At 33.4% G+C, this 25406-nt stretch overlaps 2 protein-coding genes and 1 pseudogene across 3 annotated transcripts; 1 reads left to right on the top strand and 2 right to left on the bottom strand.

Annotated features, from left to right (window-relative positions):
• The first annotated feature begins 777 nt into the window (after positions 1-777).
• Positions 778-6258, top strand: LOC123221444 (annotated as a pseudogene).
• Positions 6259-10668: 4410 nt separating this feature from the next.
• On the bottom strand, positions 10669-13019 carry LOC123220265 (tocopherol O-methyltransferase, chloroplastic). 2 transcript variants are annotated; one of them, XM_044642366.1, is made up of 6 exons: positions 12578-13019; positions 12072-12238; positions 11890-11994; positions 11510-11713; positions 11035-11137; positions 10669-10930 (listed from the first exon to the last, which is right to left on the bottom strand). In XM_044642366.1, the coding sequence occupies exons 1-6, from the start codon at positions 12936-12938 to the stop codon at positions 10827-10829; spliced, it is 1044 nt and encodes a 347-aa protein (XP_044498301.1). In that variant the 5' UTR covers positions 12939-13019; the 3' UTR covers positions 10669-10826. The 2 variants fall into 2 exon arrangements, with proteins under 2 accessions (XP_044498301.1, XP_044498300.1); XM_044642365.1 differs by having other exon boundaries at positions 12072-12241; positions 12578-13018.
• A 4743-nt stretch (positions 13020-17762) lies between these two features.
• LOC123220127 (protein CDI) lies at positions 17763-19422 on the bottom strand. Its single transcript, XM_044642153.1, has 2 exons — positions 19280-19422; positions 17763-18826 (listed from the first exon to the last, which is right to left on the bottom strand). The coding sequence occupies exon 2, from the start codon at positions 18814-18816 to the stop codon at positions 18043-18045; it is 774 nt and encodes a 257-aa protein (XP_044498088.1). The 5' UTR covers positions 18817-18826; positions 19280-19422; the 3' UTR covers positions 17763-18042.
• Positions 19423-25406: the final 5984 nt, after the last annotated feature.

A 25406-nucleotide genomic window follows, 5' to 3' on the forward strand; every position in this document is an offset into this window, starting at 1 on the left:
AGTTCTTGGTGGAAATTATTGTTTGATTGCCTTAGTTTAAATTGCCTTGATTGTCCAAAAAAAAAAAAAACAGTAGCAAAAAAAAAAAACAGTGGGAAAAAGTGGGAGTCCAAAATTGGGGAGAATAATCTTGGATTAGGATTGCCTTGTTTCCTTTAATCTTTAGGAGAAGCATTGTAATTATCTAAGTTAGGAGATTGAGTTCTTGATTTGTTCCTAAAAATTTAATTTTTCCTTGAAAATTTTGGTAGTCCTAAATTAGGGGATTAGACCTTGGTTATTCCCTTAATTGCTTTGAATTTTATTTTTAGGAGGGGATTTTGTGTGATCTAAAGAAGTTATTTTCTTTTCTATTTTCGGCAAGTAGCTAAAAAAAAAACAGAAAAAAAAGCAAAAAAACGTAAAAAAAAAAAAAAAGAAAAAAAAAAGGGTGAGATCAAGGAGAAAGTTAGCACACTTACCTCCTTTGAATTTGATTTCCTTTATTCTTGTCATCTCTTTTGAATTTCTTTCCCTTGACTATTCATTCTTGAAATTGTGTTCATTTTTTTTTCGATTCTGAAAATTTTCTTTCTTCTTGAATCTTAGTCTCTTTATTTTAGTTGTCAGTAATCGTAACATAACCTAGATTGACTGGTGGTCGTTTGCCACAAGTACCATTTTGATTAGAGAGTTGGTGAGAACATTAGAGTGAAAACACAAGCGCGAGTGTAAACACGTGAGGGAGCGTGTGAGGATTATTGTTCACAAACACATTTTGTTTTCAAAAATTATAACATGGTAGAAGAATCGGGTAAAACCGAGGCTTTTACATTGCAAGCAATCCAACAACAGTTTGAGCAACTTTTTAATGTAATAGGGAGTGTTAACGATAGATTGGACAAATTAAAGCAGCAACAGAGTGATAAAGGGGAAAATAGTACAACTAAAGGTAGGAGAAAAACACCAGTAGTGAGGGATGAGGATAGGATAGTTACCGACAGTGAGGATGATAGAATAAGTGATAGGTTGAATAATATAAGGAGTAAAGGAGGACATCAAAGTCATAGAAATAGTATGTATAGAGAGGGTAGACAGAGTGATAGTAACCTTAGTAGCATTAAGATGAAAATTCCACCTTTTCAGGGTAGAAACGATCCGGAAGCTTACTTAGATTGGGAGCGAAAAGTAGATCAAGTTTTTGATATACATAGGTATTCCGAGGAGAAAAAGGTGAAGTTGGCTGCTATAGAATTCACTGATTATGCTAGCATTTGGTGGGACCAGTTGTTGAAAAGTAAACGTAGGAGCTTGGGTAGACCCATAGATACTTGGGATGATATGAAGAGTGTAATGAGGCAGCGTTTTGTTCCTAGTCACTACCATAGGGATTTACTTCAGAAGTTATAGGGGCTTAGGCAAGGGACCAAGAGTGTGGAGGACTATCACAAAGAGATGGAGATAGCCATGATTAGGGCTAATATAGAGGAAGATAGGGAAACCACTATGGCTAGGTTTTTAAATGGGTTGAATAGGGAAATAGCAAATGTTGTAGAGCTCCAACACTATGTAGAGTTAGAGGATTTGGTACATATGGCGATGAAGGTAGAAAGACAATTACAGCGTAAAGGTAAAAGAGATGTAGTTTCCTATTCTAGTCTTGGAAAATCGAGTATGTCAAAGAGAGATGATAGGCCATCTTTTAAGCCAAAAACTGAGTACTCTAAACCTAAAGGAGAGGAGTCTAGCCGAGAAAAGTCTAGTATTAAACCCGAACCATCGAAGAAGAATAGTGAGATAAAATGTTTTAAGTGTTTGGGTAGGGGTCACATAGCTTCCCAATGTCCTAACAAAAGAACCATGGTGTTGAGAGAGGATGGTGAATATGAGACAGAGGAAGAGTCTAGTGATGAGTCTATGCCACCAATAGAGGATGCTAGTGATGTAGAGTTGGAGTATGCAGTAGAGGGTGAGGCATTAGTGTCTAGAAGAGCTTTGAGTTTACACTATAAGGAAGAAAATGACGAGCAAAGAAAGAATATTTTCCATACTAGATGTCATGTGAAGGGTAAGGTGTGTACTTTAATTGTAGATGGGGGTAGTTGCACGAACGTAGCCAGTACCGAACTTGTAGAAAAACTTAGTTTAACCACAATCAAACACCCTAGACCTTATAAGCTTTAATGGTTGAATGACTGTGGAGAAATTAGGGTGAACAAACAAGTAGTGGTGGCTTTGTCTGTGGGTAGGTATCAAGATGAAGTGTTGTGTGATGTAGTACCCATGCATGTTGGACACATCTTGTTAGGGAGACCATGGCAATATGATAGAAAGGTGACATATGATAGACTTAAGAATAGATACTCTTTCATGATGAGCCATAAACTCATCACACTTGTACCATTGTCACCAAAGTAAGTTTTTGAGGATCAAGTGAGGAGAAGAAAGACGAAAGAAGAGAGAAAAGAAAGTAAGAGTGAAAACAAAAAGAGAGAAAATATGAATGAAGATGAGCGAAGAAAAAGTAAGGCCGAAAAGAGGGTAGAGGAAAAAGAGGGTGAGCAATTTGGCCATGAGAGAAAAAACAAGAGAGAAAACAAAGAGTGAAAAAAAGAGAGTTTTTATGGGAAGATGAGTGATGTGAGGACTGCCCTTGTGACTAAACAATATCCATTATTGTTAGTTTACAAGGAAAGTTTTATATTTTTCACTAATGTTGATAATTCTCTTCCTAGTGTGTTTGTTTCTCCTTTGCAGGAGTTTGAAGACGTATTCCCTGAGGAGATTCCTGATGGACTACCTCTAATTCGTGGGATCGAGCACCAGATCGACTTCATACATGAAGCGGCGATACCCAACCGACTAGCCTATAGAAGTAATCTTGATGAGACAAAAGAGCTTCGAAGGCAAATGGAGGAGTTGATGAAGAAGGGATACGTGAGAGAAAGCATGAGTCTGTGTGTCGTACCAATGATTCTAGTACCTAAGAAGGATAAGACATGGAGAATATGCATTGATTGTTGAGCCGTCAACATAATCACTGTAAAGTATCGCTATCCTATACCTAGGTTAGATGATATGCTTGATGAGTTGCATGGATCTTTTATCTTTTCAAAAATTGATTTAAAAAGTTGGTATCATCAGATTAGGATGAAAGAGGGCGATGAATGGAAAATTGCTTTTAAAACCAAGCATGGACTATATGAATGGTTGGTAATGCCATTTGGGCTTACTAATGCGCCTAGTACGTTTATAAGATTAATGAACCATGTCTTGCGTGCATTTATTGGCAAGTTTGTAGTTGTTTATTTTGATGATATTCTCATTTATAGTCGTAGTCTAGATGAGCATATAGGACATGTGCATGATGTTTCTCTTGTGCTTAGGAAAGAGAGGTTATTTGGTAATATTAAGAAATGTTCTTTTTGCACTGACCAAGTTGTGTTCCTAGGATTTATGGTTTCATCTAACGGAATTAAGGTAGATGAGGAGAAGGTTAAGGCTATCCGAGAGTGGCCAACACCTACTTCTGTGACTGAGGCTAAGAGTTTCCATGGTTTAGCTAGTTTTTATAGGAGATTTGTAAGAGACTTTAGTACACTAGCGGCACCACTAACTGAAGTTATTAAAAAGAATGTAGGATTTAGGTGGGGTAAGGATCAAGAGCGTGCATTTGCATTAATTAAGGATAAGTTAAGTTCTACACCTTTACTTGCGCTACCTAATTTTTCTAAACCATTTGAGCTTAAGTGTGATGCTTCAGGTATTGGTATTGGAGCTATTTTGATGCAAGAAAATAGACCCATAGCGTATTTCAGTGAGAAGCTCAACAGACCCGCTTTGAAGTATCCTACTTATGATAAGGAGTTGTACGCTTTGGTGAGAGCATTGGAGACGTGGCAGTATTACCTTTAGCCACATGAGTTCATCATCAGGACAGGTCATGAGTCCCTAAAACATTTAAAAGGACAAGGTAAGTTAAACAAGAGACATGCAAGGTGGGTTGAATACATCGAATCTTTTCCTCATGTCATTCATTACAAACAAGGTAAGGAAAATGTTGTGGCAGATGCGTTATCTCGCAGGTATACTTTAATCTCGACTTTAGATACTAAATTACTTAGTTTAGAGTACATAAAGGAGTTGTATGTGAATGATTCTGACTTTTCCAGTATTTATGAAGCTTGTGAGAAGACTACATTTGGTAAATTTTATAGGCATGATGGTTATTTATTTCGTGAAAACAGATTATGTGTGCCTATGAGTTCCTTACGTGAATTGCTTGTAAGGGAAGCACATGGGGGTGGATTAATAGGTCATTTCGATATAGCTAAGACTTTAGACGTACTACAAGAGCATTTTTTTTTGCCACATATGAAACGAGATGTAGATCGTGTTTGTACTCGTTGTATTAAGTGTAAATAGGCCAAGTCTAGAGTCTTATCCCATGGTTTATATACACCTTTACCTATTCCTACTGTACTTTGGGAGGATATTTCTATGGACTTTGTTTTAGGATTTCCTAGGTCTAGGAAGGGTAGTGATTCAGTTTTTGTCGTAGTTGATAGGTTTTCAAAAATGGCACACTTTATTCCATGTTGTAAAACTGATGATGCAACTTACATTGCTGATTTGTTTTTCAGGGAGATCGTGAGTTTGCATAGAGTTCCAAGAAGTATTGTATCTGATCGTGATGTGAAGTTCTTAAGTTATTTTTGGAAGGTATTGTGAGGTAAGTTAGGTACTAAACTACTATTTTCTAAAACTTGTCACCCACAGACGGATGGACAAACAGAGGTAGTTAATAGAACTTTATCTCAGTTATTGTGTGTTATATTAGAAAAGAATTTGAGAACTTGGGAGGATAGCTTGCCACATGTAGAATTTGCATATAATAGGGTGGTGCATACATCTACTGGTCATTCACCTTTTGAAGTTGTTTATGGTTTTAATCCACTTACACCTTTGGACTTGTTACCTTTGCCTGTTGAGGAACGTACCAGTTTAGACGGCAAAAGGAAGGTAGAGTTAGTTCGACAGCTTCATGAGAAAGTTAGACAAAATATTGAGAGAAGGACTGAGCAATATGTCAAACAAGCTAACAAAGGAAGGCACAAGGTGGTCTTCCAACCTGGTGATTGGGTTTGGGTGCACATGCGGAAGGAACGGTTTCCATCCCAATGCAGATCTAAGTTGCATCTGAGAGGCGATGGTCCATTTCAAGTACTCGAGCGGATCAATCATAATGCTTATAGATTGGATCTTCCAGGTGAGTATAATATAAGTGCTACTTTTAATGTTTTTGACTTATCTCCTTTTGATGATGCAGATTTGAGGACAAATCCTTTTCAAGAGGGAGGGGATGATAGAGGCATCGTAGAAGCATCGAGCCATCAAGGAGATCCGCTACATATTTCGATTGGGCCAATTACGAGAAGCATAGCTAAGAAGATGCAACAAGCCTTAGTTGGACTCGTGGAGGACTTGAAGACTAAGATCAGCTCACTCAAGGACGACTGGATGCTTGAAGGAGCCAACAGAGAGATCAACTTGATTCAGGCCCAAGCTTATGTACGAGCAAACTTTGAACGGTCATAACTTTTGATCTAGGAGGAGTTACGGGGCCTGTAATATATCAACGCGAAGCTCGTTTCGAGCTCTATAACCACAACTAGCTTTGCTGGTTGCACCCAACTTGGAGGCCCAAATAACATCATTTCAGTCCGTATTTCATAGTTTTTGTTTACCCAAATTTAGGATTTTCAGTTTTATGATTTTGAGCTTGTTTGTGATTAGGCTAGACTTTATTGGGCCCAAGTGACATCTTTTCTTTTAATTTAATTAGTGTTTTGGGTAGTTACTTAGGTAATAGGCTTGGGAAGTCTGGAAGTCCATTGGGTCATGGGTAGTTTAGGGTTAAGTTGGCATTATACTATAAAAACAAAACATTTCATGATGAATAAAAACTTTTTGGCTGATTTTTCACGAATAGATTGCTTACTATTGAGTTTACAATCTTTGAACTTATCCAGCTTGTCTTGTGGCGTTCACCATTCTCAATACCAAGGTTCGTTCGATTCCATATCGATTCGGGTCAAGGTTTAATTACGTGATGAAACTGATTCAATCCTGGGAAAATATCTTCTTGAGTGTTAGGTCTTGTGTCAAATCGTCAAGGTTCGCATCACACTTGGTCATTTGTCTCTCTTTACAAAGGCATGTAATCTTGAATCATCACCTACAATCATGCTGAAAACCTACACGAGCGTGGGATCCTAAGGCAGCACACACAACTATATGTCCCATACCAAACACGTGTGTGTCTTGCCCTAATTCTAAATGCTCATTTATTCTCCTTACATAGGGACTATTCATTCATAAATACACACAGGCATGTCAACCACCTTACACAGTCGTGGTGCGTCGTTTCTATAAAATTTCAAACTATGGTTTTTTGTGTTTTCCAACCATCCAAAACACAACATATGAACCCAAAATAGTCCCTTAACCTTACTAAGTATTTGTAGTATGTTTATACTTTGCAATAAACACCAACAAAGGTTTTAATAACATCAAGCATGCATGATAAGTCATAATCATCTTCTAGTCCCAACCACACAAACCAGAAGAATTATTCATGCTATTACAACCATCTCACAGAATGTGTATATCTCAATCAATTCAATAAACATGATGATTAACCTAAATCCACAAGCAAATAACCATGGTTTACATATTGGCATACAATTTCTAGATTATAGAATCTACCCATCACAACATATCTTTCAACATCATGGTTTACAAATTCTTAATTTTGCATGTTATGACAATCCACTAAACACATATTTTCAAAAGATCATACCTTATAGCACGACTCTTAGTATCAATAGAATAGATACTACATTATCCATACATCGACATATGTATTCCTTACTCATGTTGCTAACATACTTTAGCTGCGTTGTGGCAAACATGCAAAACACATTAGTTAAATTGAACCCAATATGATGAACACTCAATTTTTCGTCTAGTAGAACTGTATCTTTGCTTTGGTGAAAAAGGTTTCGATGAATAAGGTTTTAATTGGGGTGTCATATTGAAAGGTACCAATATCATCTTACACTTAATATCTCAATTTAGGGTATTAATTAAATGTCTCACCATTTTTAGTCTACATATGAGGTGTTATTAAAATAAAACCCAACATGCATTCTACAATGTAAGATAAAACATGTCAGTATACAATTTTATTCTAATGTCAAGCCTCTCGAGCCATAAAGGGTTTGAATAGTCAATCTAGGTCCGGCTCTTCAAGATCTTTGAGATTGCTCCTTCGCCTTCATTCTTCAAGAGTACATGACTTTGTTTCCTAGCAAGTTACATATTTTCTAAGAAGAGAAAATAAACAACCTAAACCTAATTTTACACCAAAATCAAAAACTTCTAGTTACATTTGAAGGGAGTTAAATGAGAAAAAAAGTAAATCGAGAAAAATTAAGAGAAGGCAAGGTGCGCATGTCCTATTTTCCAAAAATAAAAATTACACCCCAATGCACATATACATAGGTCATTGAGCTGTATATTAAGCATCATGCATAAACAAACCATATGTAATCAAAATAATTTTTAATGGGATATTAACTAAAATCGGCAAAAAATTTTCCGCGTGAACCTTTTTAGGCAAACGTACAGTGGTTTCACTTTTATAGGCAAATTTACTTTTAATTCCAAAAATAGCCTCTTTCAACTTATTGCATCACTCCCAACGATTTACATCACACTCGAATACCTAAAATTTTCTTAACAAATTTGATAATTTTTTATTCGAACTATCACTAATTCAAGTTCTAAGGATTAAAAACATACTTAAAAATTGATAAATTTTTGTTTAGATTTCAAATACAGATAGTACCGAAAAAATAGCATAGATGAGGAGAATGATAAGTGTTAACTGATGTTGTAAGCATAGGGTACGTGCAGGGTACGTACAAGATGCATAGGTATGTGTAGGGTACGTAGGTGTGTACAAGGTGTGTGGGTGCGTGGGTGCGTACAGGGTGTGTGGGTGCATACAGGGTACGTACAGGGTGCGTGGGTGCGTACAGGGTGTGTGGGTGCATACAGGGTACGTACAGGGTGCGTGGGTGCGTACAAGGTGCGTGGATGCGTGCAAGGTACATGGTTGTGTGTAGGGTGCGTAAAAAATATAAATATATATATATATAATATTTAAAAAATATTATAATATATATTTAATATTATAATATATATAAATAATAATAATAATAATTTTTAAATATATATTATATTATTATATTTTTTAAATATTATATTATAATGTTATATATAAATATATATATATATTTATATATTTATATTTTTTACGCACCCACGCACCCTACGTACCCTGCACACACCCACACACCTTGTATGCACCTACTCACCCTATACGACCCTTTACACCCTGTATACGAAAGTTGTTGAAAGTGATGTAATAAGCTAGGGAGGATATTTTTAGAATTAAAAGTAAATTTACTTATAAAGTTAAAACCGTTGTACGTTTCCCTAAAAAGGTTTAAGCGAAAAAAAATTTGTCGATTTTAATTAATGGATATTAATTAAGATCGACAAAATTTTTCCGCTTAAACCTTTTTATGCAAACGTACAATGGTTTTACCTTTATAAGCAAATTTATTTTTAATTCCAAAAATACCCTCCTTGGCTTATTACATCACTTTTAACAACTTCCGTGTGTGGGGTGTAAAGAGTCGTACAGGGTGAGTAGATGCGTACAAGGTGCATGGATGCGTGCAGGGTACGTAGGGTGCGTACAAGGTAAGTGGGTGCGTGTAGGGTGCGTAGGTGTGTGCAGGTTGCATGGGTGCGTAAAAAATATAAATTTATAAATATAAATATATATATATATATATATATATATATATATATATATATATATATTTATATATAAATATATTATATATATAAATAAATTTATATATATTTTTATATTTTTATATTTTTTATACACTCACGCACCCTATACGCACTCTGCACGCACCCTACGTTTATAGTATCAGTTAGCACTTATCATTCTCCTCATCTATGCTATTTTTTCGTTACTATCTGTATTTGAAATTTAAACAAAAAATTATCAATTTTTAAATATATTTTTAATCCTTAGAACATGAATTAGTGATAGATCGAATAAAAAATTATCAAATATGTTAAGAAAATTTTAGGCGGTCGAGTGTGATGTAAATAGCTAGAAGTTATACAATAAGCTGAGAGAGGGTATTTTTGAAATTAAAAGTAAATTTGTCTATAAAAGTGAAACCGTTATATGTTTGCCTAAAAAGGTTTATACAGAAAAATTTTTGCTAGTTTTAATTAATATCTCATTTTTAATTATTTAATCAAATGTCAAATTACATGTTGATCCCTTAAGTTTTTGCAAAATGCTTCTTTTCTCTCCTTTCCTTTGTCAGAATCATCTCTTGCGCTGGTTAAACACAAAAATCAAGGCCAAAGTTCACTTTTTTCTCTCTTTGGAGGTGCATAGTTGAGAATTATAGGATAAGGATCACATAATGCATGATTACACCTAATTTAAAGAAAACTCCGTAACTGAATGCATGGTTGTGCATTACATTTTAATTCACCTATGTGGCCCTTATCTAATCTGCAAACATGGAAGGTTATGCAAGGGCATCCATGGACTCATGGACGGTCATGCATAAGCTAAAATTAAATATTACTATTTAATTTCAACCCACATTCAATCCATAGTCAACAAGAATCAAAATACATAATTAAAAATGACTATTTTCTCCCTGATCATGTTTGTGGGTGTTACACTCTCCGTATTACATGGTTGGATCTCGCTATCTTGTGTAGACAATTAGGTGTTATCTTACATTTGATTGCTATGCGAAAGGCTTTTGGAAAAGACTTGAAAGAGGGGCCACCAAGTGGAAGCATATATTCATCCAAACACCCGTTATTAAAATTGCATCCAATCATACCCATGTTTCTAGCTAGGGATTCTAGGGTGAATTTATTTATTTATTTTTTGTTGTGTAACCATCCTAAGATTCCCAAAAAAGTCAAACCCTAAAATGAGTCAATTATGAACCAGAGTCATGAAAAGGATTACTAGATATTTTGGAGTGTCCTTATCTAACTAAAGATGAGGTTTATCTAATTCTATGTAATATCTATTTTCTTATGTTTAATCATTATCTTTCCTTGTCTCTCTTAATTTTATTTATTTAGAGAGAAGACACCTATAATCCTATCACTTACATTTAAAATTCAAATAATAAATTATTAATCAGCTGTATTTAAAGGTTAAGATAAAGATAAAAAAAACTAATAAAATAAAAAGTATTATTATTTATAGTGTACGGTAAATACAAAAGAAATGCCAAACCACAGACTGTACTATTTAAGGAAGACATGTCTATACTTGCTTGTCAAGGCACAAATTGTTCTTTTTACGTATGGTTGCACCTTGGAGAAGATACTCAACGTGTAGGGCACAATAGATAAAAATTAAAACATATTTTTTTTAATTTATATTTTATTTTTTGTAAATCATAATTAAAAAAAAGGTTCCCTCTTTATAAATAAATAATTAAAATAATATGAATTTAAGTCATAACCCGGTTTCTTTGTTAAAACAAACATAAATTAAAATTCAAATCGAACTTAAAATGTAATTTCTGAACATTATTGGGGGCGCATGGTAATTTAATTGTTCAGGATTGTTCTACGTATTGACAAAAAACTAAAGGGCAAAATACCCTTCATTTTATCATCAACGCCATTGCCGATGCTCCTTTCCTTCATCACTTCGGCTTTCTACATGTGATAATTGCAAACTTTATTAAACCCTTCTTGTACCCTTCAATCATCAACGGCATTGCCAATGCTCCTTTCATGGTTTTTAATCCTGACCATTCAATTCAACTTATCAAAAATGAAATTCTAATCTAAATGATGAGATCATAAAAGCAAAAGAAGTGAATTATTTATAAGAAAGAAAGCCAAACTTACCACTGGCCAACAGTGAGGTGAGGCCCTTCCATGTCAATGCTGAACGTATCACAGCTGGCCAGAATGGGGCTACATGCTCGGACCAATCTTCTGCCTTTATATCCTGCCACCCGAATTCCATTTTATAATATTTTATTAATAAAATAGTTTCAAATCGTACTGTATACTAATTATATTAAAAAATATATACATATAATATTGCCCATACATATTTTTGTTTCACGCTGTCGTTTTCGGCAGATGCTCTAGTGTTCATAACATTCACCAATCATATAAGGACGTATTTTGTACAGGTAAAACTTAGATCCGGAATGAATAAGATGCTTTAAGTGTTTTCTGAAATTAAATCCTCTTCTGATGTGACCTTTCTTGGAAACTTTTCTTTTTTATTTATGATTCAGATTAATTTGTCTATTATAGTTGTCAATCAATCATCTTTTTATTAATGATGTTGAAACAGACTAAATGTAATTACCTGGAGAGAAAGGGATTGCAGCAAGTTGATGTAATGAGCAGTAGAACACCAGGCTGGAAGATAATACGCATCACATATCTTATTCAGGATTTCCTCCTCCCATGGCTGCAAACTCTCTTCAGAAGGCCCAAGATCCCTATGGCACCATGTTACGATTATTATTCTCCCTCCCGGGGCTGCGACTCTTGCCAACTCATTCACAAACTGCATAAGGACAAAATTCAGGAAAATATCCCATTATCTTATTCCATTAAACTAACCAAACAGAAAGAAGTCTACACTTACGGGACCACCATTCATAGTCAAAAGGTCTTTTCTTTTTACTATGTCTGTGGTCCAATTGAACTTGAAGAATATAATGAAACAAACAAAAACCAAACCTTGGTTTTATCAGGGATGTGTTCCCCACTCTCCATGGACCAAACAAGATCAAATTGCCCATCAGGGAATGGTTGATCCAAAGCATCTGCGACTTGAAAAGAAACCTGCTAATTCTTCAGACACTTAATTCCACAAACATATGCGCCTTAGAATGAAGGAAAATTTTTGAAGAATTAAGTACCGTGTCAGCTAAGCCTTCGGCATCAGCAAGTTCATTTGCCCTTTGTGCTTGAACAGGACTAAGAGTTATGCCCTTGCATTTTGCCCCATATTTTTTAGCTAAGTATCTAGAACTGCCTCCAATCCCGCATCCAACATCAACTACGCTTTTGGGCCAATTGCTAGGATCTTCTGCATTTCAATCAAAATAACTTGTCAGAATCTGTTATACGTACATAGAAATCCAAAATTAATGCTTCTAACTATTACTATACATAGCTATCATTTGCAACATCTACTCAGATTAGAATATAATTATTTTCCAGGAGTAACAAGAGTTTCAAATTTTAAGAACCCAGAATCAAACTTTTTGATTTTCAAACCTACCGATGCATCTTCCACAAAAATAGCGTATCCAAAGCACTTCACCGAACATAAAAAATTCAACAAAAAAGCGCTTCTAAAAAACACGATAGTGCTTATCTGAAACAATAATCAAACATCAATATCTTTTAGGCGCTAGAGTACCCGAAATGGCGGCGAACCGAAGCGACTCCTCAATCATTCGGACCTGGGCAGCCCTATGATCCGAAACCGAAACACTAGAATCCGGGTCGTAAAATCCGTGGTGCATGTGACTGCCCCATATATCTTCCCATAACTTAGACGACTCGTCGTAGAACTCGGCTATTCCTTGCTGCAACTCACGTGTGTCACTGGCAGTCGTGGCTCTCACGGGTGTCAGCAGCCTGGATAAGTTCAGTGAAACTCGGAGTGCAACTCGTGACGTCCACGAGGCGGTCGAACGTGGAGGCTGACGGCTAGTTGGGCAGGCAGGGGAGGGGAGGAGTGTGGGGGACGGTGGAGAAAAACGGAGCCATGTGGCCATTTTTAATTTGTTCGCGAGAGCTTACGTTAGAGTGCAGAGAGGAATAGCACCGGTGTCGTGAGTTTTGATGGAGTTACATTAAGTGATTGGGAAATAAATACAACCTCTGATTCATATCTGGGCAACCGGGCCTTGTCTCCAAGCGGACCATCCAAATGGGCCCAAGGACCACCAAGCAGGACGAACTTTAGGGTTTGTTTTTTAATATCAAATTTTTAAAATTTATTATTAGGAATAATAAACATGTTTAACATAAGTTATAACTGAATAATGCATCCTTATTATTGATTTGAAGTTTCAAGATTAAAGATAAAATGCGAAATTACAAATTTTAAATTACAAGTAAATAAAATAATGATTAAAATTGTTACAAACTAAATATCATAATCTTTTTCATCGATATCTTTCAAATTTGAATTTTTGAAAAGGTCAAGTAGTTTGAAATTTTTAAGTATTTTAATCTTCATGTATCCAAAATCCCACAAATACATTATGACTTCAACCATATCATGGTTGAAGAGCATTTATCTCTAGGGATTTTGTGATCCTAAATCTATCATTATATTGCAACAAAATTATTTATAATATTAAAAATTTAATCACAAAAATCTTATTCCTAAGATCTACGAGCATTATACATATAATTAAATGGGTAATATAATGCAAACTTGCGTTTGGACACTTTCTTTTTCCAGAGCCACCTAAATTTATCTCGAAATTCTTTCACAACTTCTTACAAATTAATATGACGTTTACTCATCCACAGAGAAGTAATTAAAAATACAATTATTTGTGAAATATGTTAAGGAATTTTTAAAATTGCTAGATCATATAATAATTTATTAAATATGTTATTGGAAGATGAGGGAAAATTTTCTCTCTTTGTTTAGGTGTGGATGACCACTAAGCTTAGAGGTGTCAACAAGTCTAAATCAATTTGACCCATAAAGATGAGGGTCATGTTCAACAAAGTTTGCCACAATTTAGACCCTACAAATAATGTTGGCCTACCAACTAATGAAAACCTGTGATACGATTTACTTTGTAGTGAGTCTTGTCATACTAGACTCTTAATAAGTCGACTTGCATGCTTTTATGAGTTGTCTCATTGAATTATATCATTTATATATTTTTTACTTTTTATTTTTTTTGATAATATCTTTTAATTTCCTAACTATTAATTATTAATATTTCATAGGTATCCTAAAATATATTAATAATTAATAAATATTATATCATGAAAAAATAAAATCATTAATAAGCATCAATCCGTTTTTAGTTTCCTAAAAATATAATTTTATTTTTTTATTTTTTTTAGAATATCTTTTGGGTTCCCAATATATTAATCATTAATATAAGACCTCAAAAGATATTGATAATTAATAAATATAATATCATACAAAACATAAAATACACCAATAATCATTAATGTGCTTTTGTTTATCTAAATATATAATATTAATTTTTTTTTTTTTAAAAAGTTGAATAATGTTATGTCTAGTTGAGTCGGCCCATGGATTTGGTTTCTAGGCTTAGGCATGACCCCACTACAGTAAAGGGTCGTGCCAAAATAAGGGACTCGAATAGGACCTTGGGTTGGGTTGAGCCCTTTACCATGTCTACCTAGGTTTTATAAAGACTCAAAGGCTTGTGAAAAAATATCTCATTTTACATAAAGACATTTCATAACTCTAATACTTTGTTTATATTCTTCATCCTTAAACTTATAGTATTTTCACTTTTGACCCAATCCTTTAATTTATATTGATTAAATTATTAATATCCTTAATGCTTAGTCATAAATATTAAAGCAAACTATAGGAGATTTAAATTCCCCACTTTTGGCATGACATGGGATTATTCACTTTTTGTGCATTTAAACCATAAAATAAACTTTCAATAATTATTTTCAACCCTTAAACTTTTGGATTATTATCATTGGGTTATAATATATTAATCTTATACACTTAGATTTAATAATGAGTAAAACATTTATCATAATATGATTAGATTCATATTTACTCAATAATCAGTCTACACCTTTTGAATCATGACTATCAACCCCCCATTACATGTAGCCTATAAATTCCTTATAGTGTTAATAGTTAATAAATTTGTGATTAATCTACAATTAATCAACTAGTTATTCATGAACCATAACTAATCTCTAGTAAGATATCATGAGTACCTAACCGATAACAAATCAACAAAAAATCAGTATTAATCTTTCAATGGTTTGATTACTATGCATTTAAATCATTTTATCAATCGACATTTTATCAAGTCTGAGACACATAAGTAGTGTCTATCTCATTTTTCCCTTTGATATTAATATTTGGTTAGTTAAGTAATGACTAAGTTAACGTTTGATCAAGCATCAACTCGTTCTCACAATAGTCATAGATTTTTGTATGTTACCATAATCAAATAGTGTGGTAAGATATCTACTTTCGTACTCAAGAGTAATGTCTCTTGTCGATGCAGCATAGTCTTGCTACACTACATAGCCAATCACTATTGTATTAATGGTGCTCCAAAAAAGGCTACATTAAACTACTGTCAATTTAAAGTCAAAAGATCATATGCACCACTGTCCATTAAAAAGATTTATCCCATAAATACTAAAGTTACAATCTATATGAAATCTTCTTTGCAAGTTAGTATTATGAAAATTTAGTAAATATACACCCATATGTTACATCTAATTGACATCAACAATCTTGACATGTGAGATCTTGTAACTCTTCTCTTTGGATACACACCCTTAAAAGGAATATAAATATGAAGAGACATATTAGCTTAAAGCATTTCTCCACAAACATACAATAGAGTTAAACATATATATAACATACAAGCATGATAAGCATTTCCTTAAATTGTGTGCATGAAGGTGTCAAAAGCCACAATTGAATAACCTCGTCCACATTTAATATAAACTTAAACATGTTTCAGGAATACACCATTGATTACTAAGTTTGAAATGTGCAAAAACATAATACAAACATCTTGAGTTTGAAACTGAAAACAACACACGAACATAAACATAACACTAGAGCCCCTCCTGATGGTTGGCTCATTGGTTCCCCCGACATATCTTGCTAATGATCTCGTTTAATTGTAGAACAACACAAAATGAATGGCCAAACGACTATTTCCCACCCAAGGTTTAGCGTTTTCTCAAATGTCCCTCTTTTAACTATGGAAACAGGAAACACCAAACACCCACCCATGGTCGGTTAGATTTAACAGAACCCTAACGCTTAAAAATTTTATCTCTTTTTGCCCCCCTAAACTTTAAAAACTAATATTTTTCCCCAGCCTAAGTTTTAAAAAACCGCAGTTTCACCCTAGGGTTTGGTTTTGAAATCTCCGGCGACCTCTCCGGCTCCGTTGCCGACGACCTCTTCCTCCCGAAGCAACCTCTCCTTCTGGCGATCTCTTTCCTTCCATTTGGAGGTCCGATCGACGCCCAGAGACGCCGTGGGAGACGAAAAACTTCGTCGGGAAGACGAAGACGAAGTTCTTCGTCTCCCACGGCGTCTCTGGGCGTCGATCGGACCTCCAAATGGGAGGAAAGAGATCGCCGGAAGGAGAGGTTGCTTCGGGAGGGAGAGGCCGTCGCAACGGAGCCGGAGAGGTCGCCGGAGATTTCAAAACCAAACCCTAGGGTGAAACTGCGATTTTTTAAAACTTAGGCTGGGGAAAAATATTAGTTTTTAAAGTTTAGGGGGGCAAAATTCTATTCTATTTTAGTTTATTTTTAATATTATAGCAAAAATGATGATTTTACCCTTCCCACCGTTAGGGTTTTATTAAATCTAACCGGCTATGGGTGGGTGTTTGGTGTTTCCATAGTTAAAAGGGGGACATTTGAGAAAACGCTAAACCTTGGATGGGAAATAGTCGTTTGGCCCAAAATGAATACATGAGTGTTACAACATTCAGTAAGTTGGTGATCAATCAATACACCACAATAATTTAATTAAACATCCTACTGTTTCACTAGTATATGTTCTTGATATTTGTGAGGTCTTTCTCAGATATTTTCCAACATCTCTAATACATATTTGAACTGTACTACGACATTCCACATGCCCTCCCTCACATGGTACTGTCATTTCAATCACCCATTACTAGCCATACTCATTTTTCTCTTGAATTTCTATGCTCTCTTACGTCTTGTTAATTTTAATACAGAGCACTAGTTAACAACCGTTGTGATTTTATTAATTATATTAACCACTAATTATATATAAACTTGTATTTTGTCTTGCTTACAATCATATCAGTGACTGAATTGCATTCCTTCGAAGAGTAAATAATCAGATTTTGACTAATAATATTGTTATTGAGCTAACGCAGTTATTAGTAAAACCATATCTTATTTTGAAATGAAGCAAGATGAAATGACAGGATAGCATAACATTGTCATATTAATTATCAGATAAATTCCTGAAAGAAAAATGTATCTTTAGAATTCATGTCATCATGTGTTTGAGAAATTTAACTAATGGAGTAATTAACTTCACTGTTTTTATCCTCGGTTCCCAGAATCAGACAAGTACTTGAAGCTACAAATTTGAACCAAATGCCTGACTAGTAGCCACAAGAAGCTTTCTGTTATTGTAAAAGTTTTAAAGATGCCCCAAATGAAGAGGCAGAAGCTAAAACAAACAGTGAACCCATCATAGAAAAGGAAGGATAAAGAAACATGCCTTCAAACAGAGAAAACCAAAAGCCCATTTCATCCATCAACTCAGCATCACTCACACGAGTCCTCTTCAAAGACACATCCATACCAGTGACAATATATTACAACAAAGAAACAATAAAAACAATATATAAATGGTAAAAATTGACACTCATCTGGTCTATAGATAAAGAAACAATAAAGCATTACATATATAAATATATGGAAGGAATATGCCTGCCTGCAGGGCCTATCTAGTAACTACTCCAAAGGATTATTCAACTTTGCATTGAAGAGCAAACAAACAAATCAAGAATACAAATATCGGATTCAACACAAAGAATGAGCAAGAAAAAAGTTAATATTACTAACAGATCTTAAAACAAAAGATTATTTGCAACCGATCGGTGCTATCTAATTCTCAGTTGTCTTCTTTCTTTCCTTCATGTACTCCTCCATTTCAATTAACCAAAGATCTGCAAACTCGCAATTTTTCCAAGCCTCAAACCACGGTCCTCCACGAGTGTAATGTATTGCCTTTGGAAATGTAGTGGGATCATTCTCAACAACCCTGTTATGTCCCTCAAGAAAGTTCCACACAAACGGGATAGACCCAATTTCTTCATCTTGTAGCCACTGAAACCTATGAAGAAATGCACCTGTTTGTGTGTTCACAACTTCAGGTGTCAATACCTTATTCTTTGGGTGACCACAGTTATACAACACCATTGAAGACCAATTTTTCCTTGGATACACTGTTTGCACCGCCCCATCCATTTTTGTGGTTTCCTTAGGCGTATAATCATGATGCACACACATTATAGCATACTTATCATCAATCAAGTCCCTTAATTCTTTGATATCAGTTAAGTAAAGAAAATCGCAATCAACAAACATAGCCCAACCATCATAATCAGCTAAGTAAGGGGTCAAGAACCGAGAGAAGGAGAACTCAGTACTCTCAGTTTGGCCTCGTTCACGCCAGTATAGGCCTTTTTTTCGAAGATCTGACTGCACAATGGGTATAATTTCAACAGGAATTGAGGAATGCTTCAAGATTGAATGGCGGCACACCTCATAAGCAAGATCTTCGCGTGGATCATAACCCACGAAGATCTTGAAGGGTTTGTCAGTTTCCGCTTCTCCATTACATCTAACTGGGTGTCCATAACCATTACTCATAGTCATTGTATAAGATCTGCAAAAATATTGCACAACTGTTACAAATTAACAACTCCAACAAAAACTAGAAGCTAAATAAACAAAATTAGAAAAACAAAAAAAAACATTGTCTGGTTATTAAGATATGAACAAAGATTTTCTACAATAGCTTAACAAAAAATAAAATTCAAAAATCTAAATAAACACATCAAGATCCTTAAGTGAAATGGGCTTTATTGGAAAACACCCTATATTAGTTTCTGGAGGCAGAATTTAAGCAGCATACAAGATTTAAAATTCTGGTTTTCTGTAACTTCATATCAAAATTTAACACAATGAGGGATGTAAATTCCATCACATTAAAGAAAGAAAGAATGAAAAACATGAAATCTGAGTTAAAACAAAACATAAAAACTGAACATCAAATAAAAGAAATTAACCCAAAAAAACTAAAATGCGGACATATGTTAAGATTAAAAAAAATAAGTACCTGAGATAGATCTTGAAAAAGGAAGTAAATGGGCCAAAGACTTCTGTTGAAAATTGAAACAGTGGGAAATGAGAAACGAGAGACTTTAGTGAAAGAGAGCCTGGGAATAACGCGTAGAGTGAGTGGCTTAAATAGAGATATTGGAGGTGGACGAAGACGTCGTTTTGTTTTTATAATCTCACCGTTTTACTGATACGGTGGGCATTGAGCTGTCTTTTCTTGTTAGTTTTGGTAAATCAGTAATCAACCCTTAAAATGGGGTCTACGAGATGTCCCCTCTGAATCAACTTTTTTTCTATTTTCAGATAAATTTTAGAAATAAAAATTTCAATAATACTATAAATATAATTAAATAATTTTAAAATAATAATAAAATATCACTTAATCAAATAACAACATATATAAATATATTTAATTATATATCTAATATAAATACACATAATATTATTTTTAAAATTTGTTATTGTTAAAAATTAAGTAATCTTATTTTTATCTATAAATAATATCTTTGAGAAGTCTTGCGTCATGTAGTGCTCTTATCAATTTTATTTAAACAAAAATACCCCTTTATATAATTTTATGATAATCAATTTTTTAGGCTCGTCTAAATTCTCACCACATTCAAACCTATGTAAAGTAAAATCCCCAGATCAATACGTGTTGAAAATTATTCCAAAACTGTTTCGTTACTATCTTTATTATAATAGTAATATTATATGTATATATTTTTTATACAAAAATATATATATATTGATATATTATCACATGATTAAATATCATTAATTTATAATTATTCAATTATATTATGATTGAAAAGTGAAAATATATAGTTCTAGGATTATAGAAAATTTGTACATGGATTCAATGCATACGTCCTCTAATTGTGTTTGATGATCCACCCGTTGTAATTATTAATCCACAACACAATTTGCCCTTGTTTTTTTCTATATTATGTGATCTTAATTTTTTGATTATTTGCAGAGAAGAAGAAGAAGTAGAGAGTGTTCCAAAGTTCCTTTACTAGAAGTTACGTAACTTTTGTTTTTCATAGTAACCAATAATTGGGAATTCAAACTTTAAAATCTCAACTGTTATTAATTTTTATAACTGTCAAGAGTAGAAAGGTAATTTTCTATGTTAGTTAGACATTTCAACCCTAATGGATCAGGTCATTCCATCATGGGTAGACCAGATCCAATATCTCTTACTCACACATGATGGGTGCTCCAATCAAAACTCTTTCATAGAAATCTTATAGAACAAAACAATTCATACTGACAAATGTGTCTACGACCTTGCAAGCCACTTACACTTATGACCTAATTTAGTATGCATCTGTTAGAAATAACATAATTGTTTCAACCTGAATAAAATGATAAAACATTAGTCTTGCAGCATCCCAGACTTGCTCAATAACATTAACTCCCTTTAACCTTTCATTTATTATTGTGTTATATTTCTATGCATTAATGATCAAGTTTATTCTCCTATATAGTGACATGATCGACCGACCAATGGACGCACGTAATATATAAGTCTTCCTCTTCTACTAAAAATTATCAATTTAAACTTAGCTACTTTTCTATTCATGTTTTATAGATTGAATTGTGTATAGTCATAGGTGTCAAGCTAAGATAACAATACTAAAAATAAACATCAAATAACAACAAATAGTCTATGGGTACAAACATGAGATAATTCTTATAAAGTGAGGGAACAGAGATTCATCCTCTCATTATTTCAAATGGCCATCTTACTTATGCATACATGATATGAATCATGTGCTACAATGTGTATTTACTTAAATGTCATTACCAACATTGTACAACTCTTAGTTCAATAGCTATACTCAATGTTTAACCTGAGTTTTTAATCATCTCTCAAATTTTACAAGTGTTACTAAATATTAAGAACTTACATCTAGCATTCATAAGTTATTTGGATGTGTAAAATCCAAACCAGTCATTATAAGATTTATCTATTCATAACTTCATCTTGATTAATTATCAAGGTGACATGTCTAATAACTCATTTCTTGAGTAACTTTCATTTTCTAAGTACACTCTCTCAACATTATCAATCTCAAAAAATGTCTCATTTTTGCACTCTTTTCTTAGCTCAAAGGCTATTGCTCGTGTGAATGAGTCAATCTCAAACTTGTTAACATTATCATCCTGTTAAACTTTCAAAATAATGTGCATATAGAAAAACACTAAGAATTCAAGCATGTAAATAATAAATAAATTTGAATTCTTCATTTTCTAATGTTATGTTACAAGTACAATATATACTCAACAATTCATTTATCATATTCTACGTAAACTAAGAGATTTAACATGTACAAGATATAAATCTCTCATAATCGATTTGGTTAAAGGATCAACAACCATATTATGCGTAGAAATATATTGTACAATCACTTCCTTCTTCGAAATGATGTATCTAATGAAGTTATATCTAGTGTCGATATGTTTGGTTATATTATAGAATTTGAGATCTTTTATGAAAGTTATAGGAGTTTGATTATCACAACATACAACTATTAGACCAACTGCTTTGTTCAGTACACCCAAATTCTCAACAAATCTTCTTAACCAAATGACCTCTTATACAGTTGCAGAATAAATTATGAATTCTACTTCTATTATGGACAAGCTTATCTGTGTATGTTTCTTACTACTTCAAGATATGACGCCTTTGTAGAGTAAAAAAGCATAGCCAAAAGTTGATTTGTGTTAGTCTAAATCACCACACCAGCCAAGATTTGAATAGCCAATGATAAGCAAATCTGATCTTTGATAGCATAAATAATAATCCACAATGTCTTTCAGATATCTCAACATCCTCTTAACAAACTTCCAATGTTTTCTTTTAGGGTTTGATTGATATCGACTGACCAACCCAACAATAAAGCAAATATTGGGGTGAATACACATCATAGCGTATATAAGACTTCTAACCATATTTGAATAAGGTACTAAAGACATTTCATTTCTTTCATTTTAAGTCTTTGGACACAAGTCTTAGCTCAATAAATTACCTTTTGACACAGGGTTATTTACAAGGTTTGTAGTTCACCATGTTAAATCATTCTAAAATCTTTTGGATATAAGACTTTTGTGATAGAGCCAAAAGTTTTTTAGAATGGTCTTTTTTTTTTATTTTAATACCTAAAATATAATTTGTTTCACTTATATCCTTCATGTATTTCAAATGATCATCACATACTTTAAATCATTTTTAACTATCAGTACATCATCCACATACAGAGATAGAATTGTAAATTTGTTATCAAATCTTTTTACATAGACACAGTAGTCTTGCTCTAGCTTTTTAAAATTATAAGACATTATAGTCTTATGAAATTTTAAGTATCATTGTCTTGATAACTATTTTAGGCTATATATCAATCTTTAGAGCTTATATACTTTGTGGTTTTGGCCTTTTAAGACAAAACCTATAGGTTGATACATGTAGATCTCTTCGTCAAGTTCTCTATTAAGAAAAGTTGTTTTAACGTCCATTTGATACAATTTTAGATTTAAATGTGCTATTATAGCCAAAATTGCATAGATTGAAGTAAATCTCACAACAAGCAAAAAAGTTTCTTTTTACTCTATATCTTCTTGTTGGGTATAGCTTTTCGCCACAAGATGAGCTTTGCATCTGTCTATTGAGTGATTTGTCTTATATTTAATTTTGAAAATCCATTTCCCAATGGGTTTCTGACCCGATAGTAAGTTCGTCAAACTGCATACTTCATTAATTTCCATAAATTTCATTTCTTCATCCAATGATTCTTGCCACCTTTCTTTATTAAAGGATGATAGAACATCTTTAATATTTTTATGCTCTTCAACTTTAGAAGAAGTAGTTATAAAAACTTTGTTTTTAATTCCAAAACATTGTTTAGGGATTCTAGGACGTTCATTTCTACGTAATTGAGGATCTTCGCTCCTACTATCCAGAATAAGTTAGAACTTAATCTTATTACTCCCCCTATCTGAAATAGGTAAAGACATTATCTCTTGTGACATAACAAATTGTTATTGAGATGTACCTTCTCCACATTCCTTTTTTGTCTCATATAGATAAAGACTTTTATCAATATCACCCATTTTAAGAAAGTCGTCTTCTAGGATGTTGCATCTCTAGATTTTATTTCAGTCATTCTTCCATTTACGCACCCTTTGAAATGTTTTGGATGTCTTATAAAGATACATTTCTTGCTTATTGGTCCCAATTTTTTGAATTCATGGAATGTGTCATTGATGTATGCAACTGACCCCCAAGGTCACATCATTTGTAAGTTAGGTTTTTTACCTGTATATAACTCATAAAGAGTGAAAGTTATTGAAAGAGTGGAAGTTATTGACTTAGTAGGTACTTGTTTAACTACATAAGTGACAATCAATAGTATATCTCCCCAATACGAAATTAGAAGATTTGTCTATTTCTAACAAAGTTTGGTTTCTTCTTTCCATTACATCGTTTTGTTGTGGAGTTCTTGGAATCATTAGTTTTCATATAATTCCTTTTTCGTTACATAATTCCTTAAATTCACTAGATAAATATTCACAGCCTCGATTAGTTCTCAAAGCTTTTATTTTTTTGTCTAACTGATTCTCAATCTCATTTATATAATGTCTAAACCATGACCAAAACATGAATAATCATTTATAAAAGTGATGAAATAGAATACACATCTTCTAGCTGTAACATTCATAGAACCATAAATATATGAGTGTACAAGTTATAAAGGAATCTCAATTCTAACAGTTTTGTCAAAACGTTTTTTAGTAGTTTTTCTTACTAAACAATGCTTATAAATAGACAAATTTAATTTTGTGATAGGTCTTAATAAATCTTCACGGATCTGTTTATTTATTCTGTCTTGGCCAATGTGCCATAATCTAACATATCATTTATTTACATCCACATCCAGACTATTATGAGTTACAAATAACAAATAACTAATAGAATTATCATTATTACATAATAAAGTGTCTAGCACCATGAAACCTTTAAACAAAAATCTTGATCCATAGAATACAATACCATAATAAATTTTAACCAAGTTCTGAGATAAAGTTAAAAATATCCTAGTTTTAACAAAACAATTATAGAGACCAAATTTTGTCAAATTTCTAGAGCATACAAGACATCATGTAGGTATAAGGTTTGACAAAACCAATTTGCATGTGCCCATCACTTTTAGTTCTACTATAGTATTATTGCTAACATAAATCCATCATGTTTCCCTTGATATTCAACAAAATTCCAGGAAAGTTTCTCTTTCACAAGCTACATGGTTTGTGACGCATAAGTTTATAGTCCACGTAAGATGAGATTCAGTTAATAAAATGGTATTGAAAACATAAATCTCACAATTTGAGACAAGATAAGGCAATATCTTCTTCGGCTCTATGCATTCACAAATGAAGTGACCATTGTTCTCATAGTTGTAACATGTCAGATTGGTCTTATCTCATTTCCTAGTGCGTTTGAACCACTTGTTCTTATTCACATGTCATTGGACAATCTCTTTCTCTTTTCTGGATTTTTGTCATTTTTGCTTGTAGCTAGAAAACTTCTTAGAATTGGACTTAACCACAAATACGTGACACCTGCTCTAACAGCTTCTAGGTGCTCAACTTCTAACTTAAAGTGGTGAGCAATGTCAATGAAAATCCTGATGTTGTTATTGTCAGTCATATTAATTGTCATGTTCTCCCAATTATCAAACAGAGATTGTATAACGGTTTAAACTTGTTGTTCATCAATCAGGTTATGCCCAACCTTTTTTAGCTTAGTTATCATGTTCAAAATTTTCCTTAAATGTTACTTTATCATCTTATTATGAACTTTCTTATATATATCGAACTTGATAGTCAACCGTCTAAGTTTGGAGACAATCGTTTCTCCAAACTTCACCATCAATGCCACCCAATAGCATTTGCAGTTTTAAATTACTCACACTGATAAACAATGTCATAATTCATTGAGCTAATAAGGACTCCTTTAGCATTGAATCTATCTTTTTCAAGGCGTTGTAAGTGTCCAAGTCCATGCTTATGTTAGACATTGTTAAGATTTTGTCTCTCAACTAGCTGAGACTCTTCCATAG

Source organism: Mangifera indica, chromosome 7, assembly GCF_011075055.1.
Source record: "Mangifera indica cultivar Alphonso chromosome 7, CATAS_Mindica_2.1, whole genome shotgun sequence".
Taxonomy (NCBI): Eukaryota; Viridiplantae; Streptophyta; class Magnoliopsida; order Sapindales; family Anacardiaceae; genus Mangifera; species Mangifera indica.

Excerpts from the sequence above, each read along its gene's own strand:
- LOC123220265 (XM_044642365.1), bottom strand. The coding sequence starts at position 12,938 with ATGGCCACATGGCTCCGTTTTTCTCCACCGTCCCCCACACTCCTCCCC. Across the intron at positions 11,995-12,071 it reads CCGAAGGCTTAGCTGACACG|GTTTCTTTTCAAGTCGCAGA; the intron begins GTACTTAATTCT and ends AAGAATTAGCAG. Across the intron at positions 10,931-11,034 it reads CACCTCACTGTTGGCCAGTG|GATTAAAAACCATGAAAGGA; the intron begins GTAAGTTTGGCT and ends TTGAATGGTCAG.
- LOC123220127 (XM_044642153.1), bottom strand. The coding sequence starts at position 18,816 with ATGACTATGAGTAATGGTTATGGACACCCAGTTAGATGTAATGGAGAA.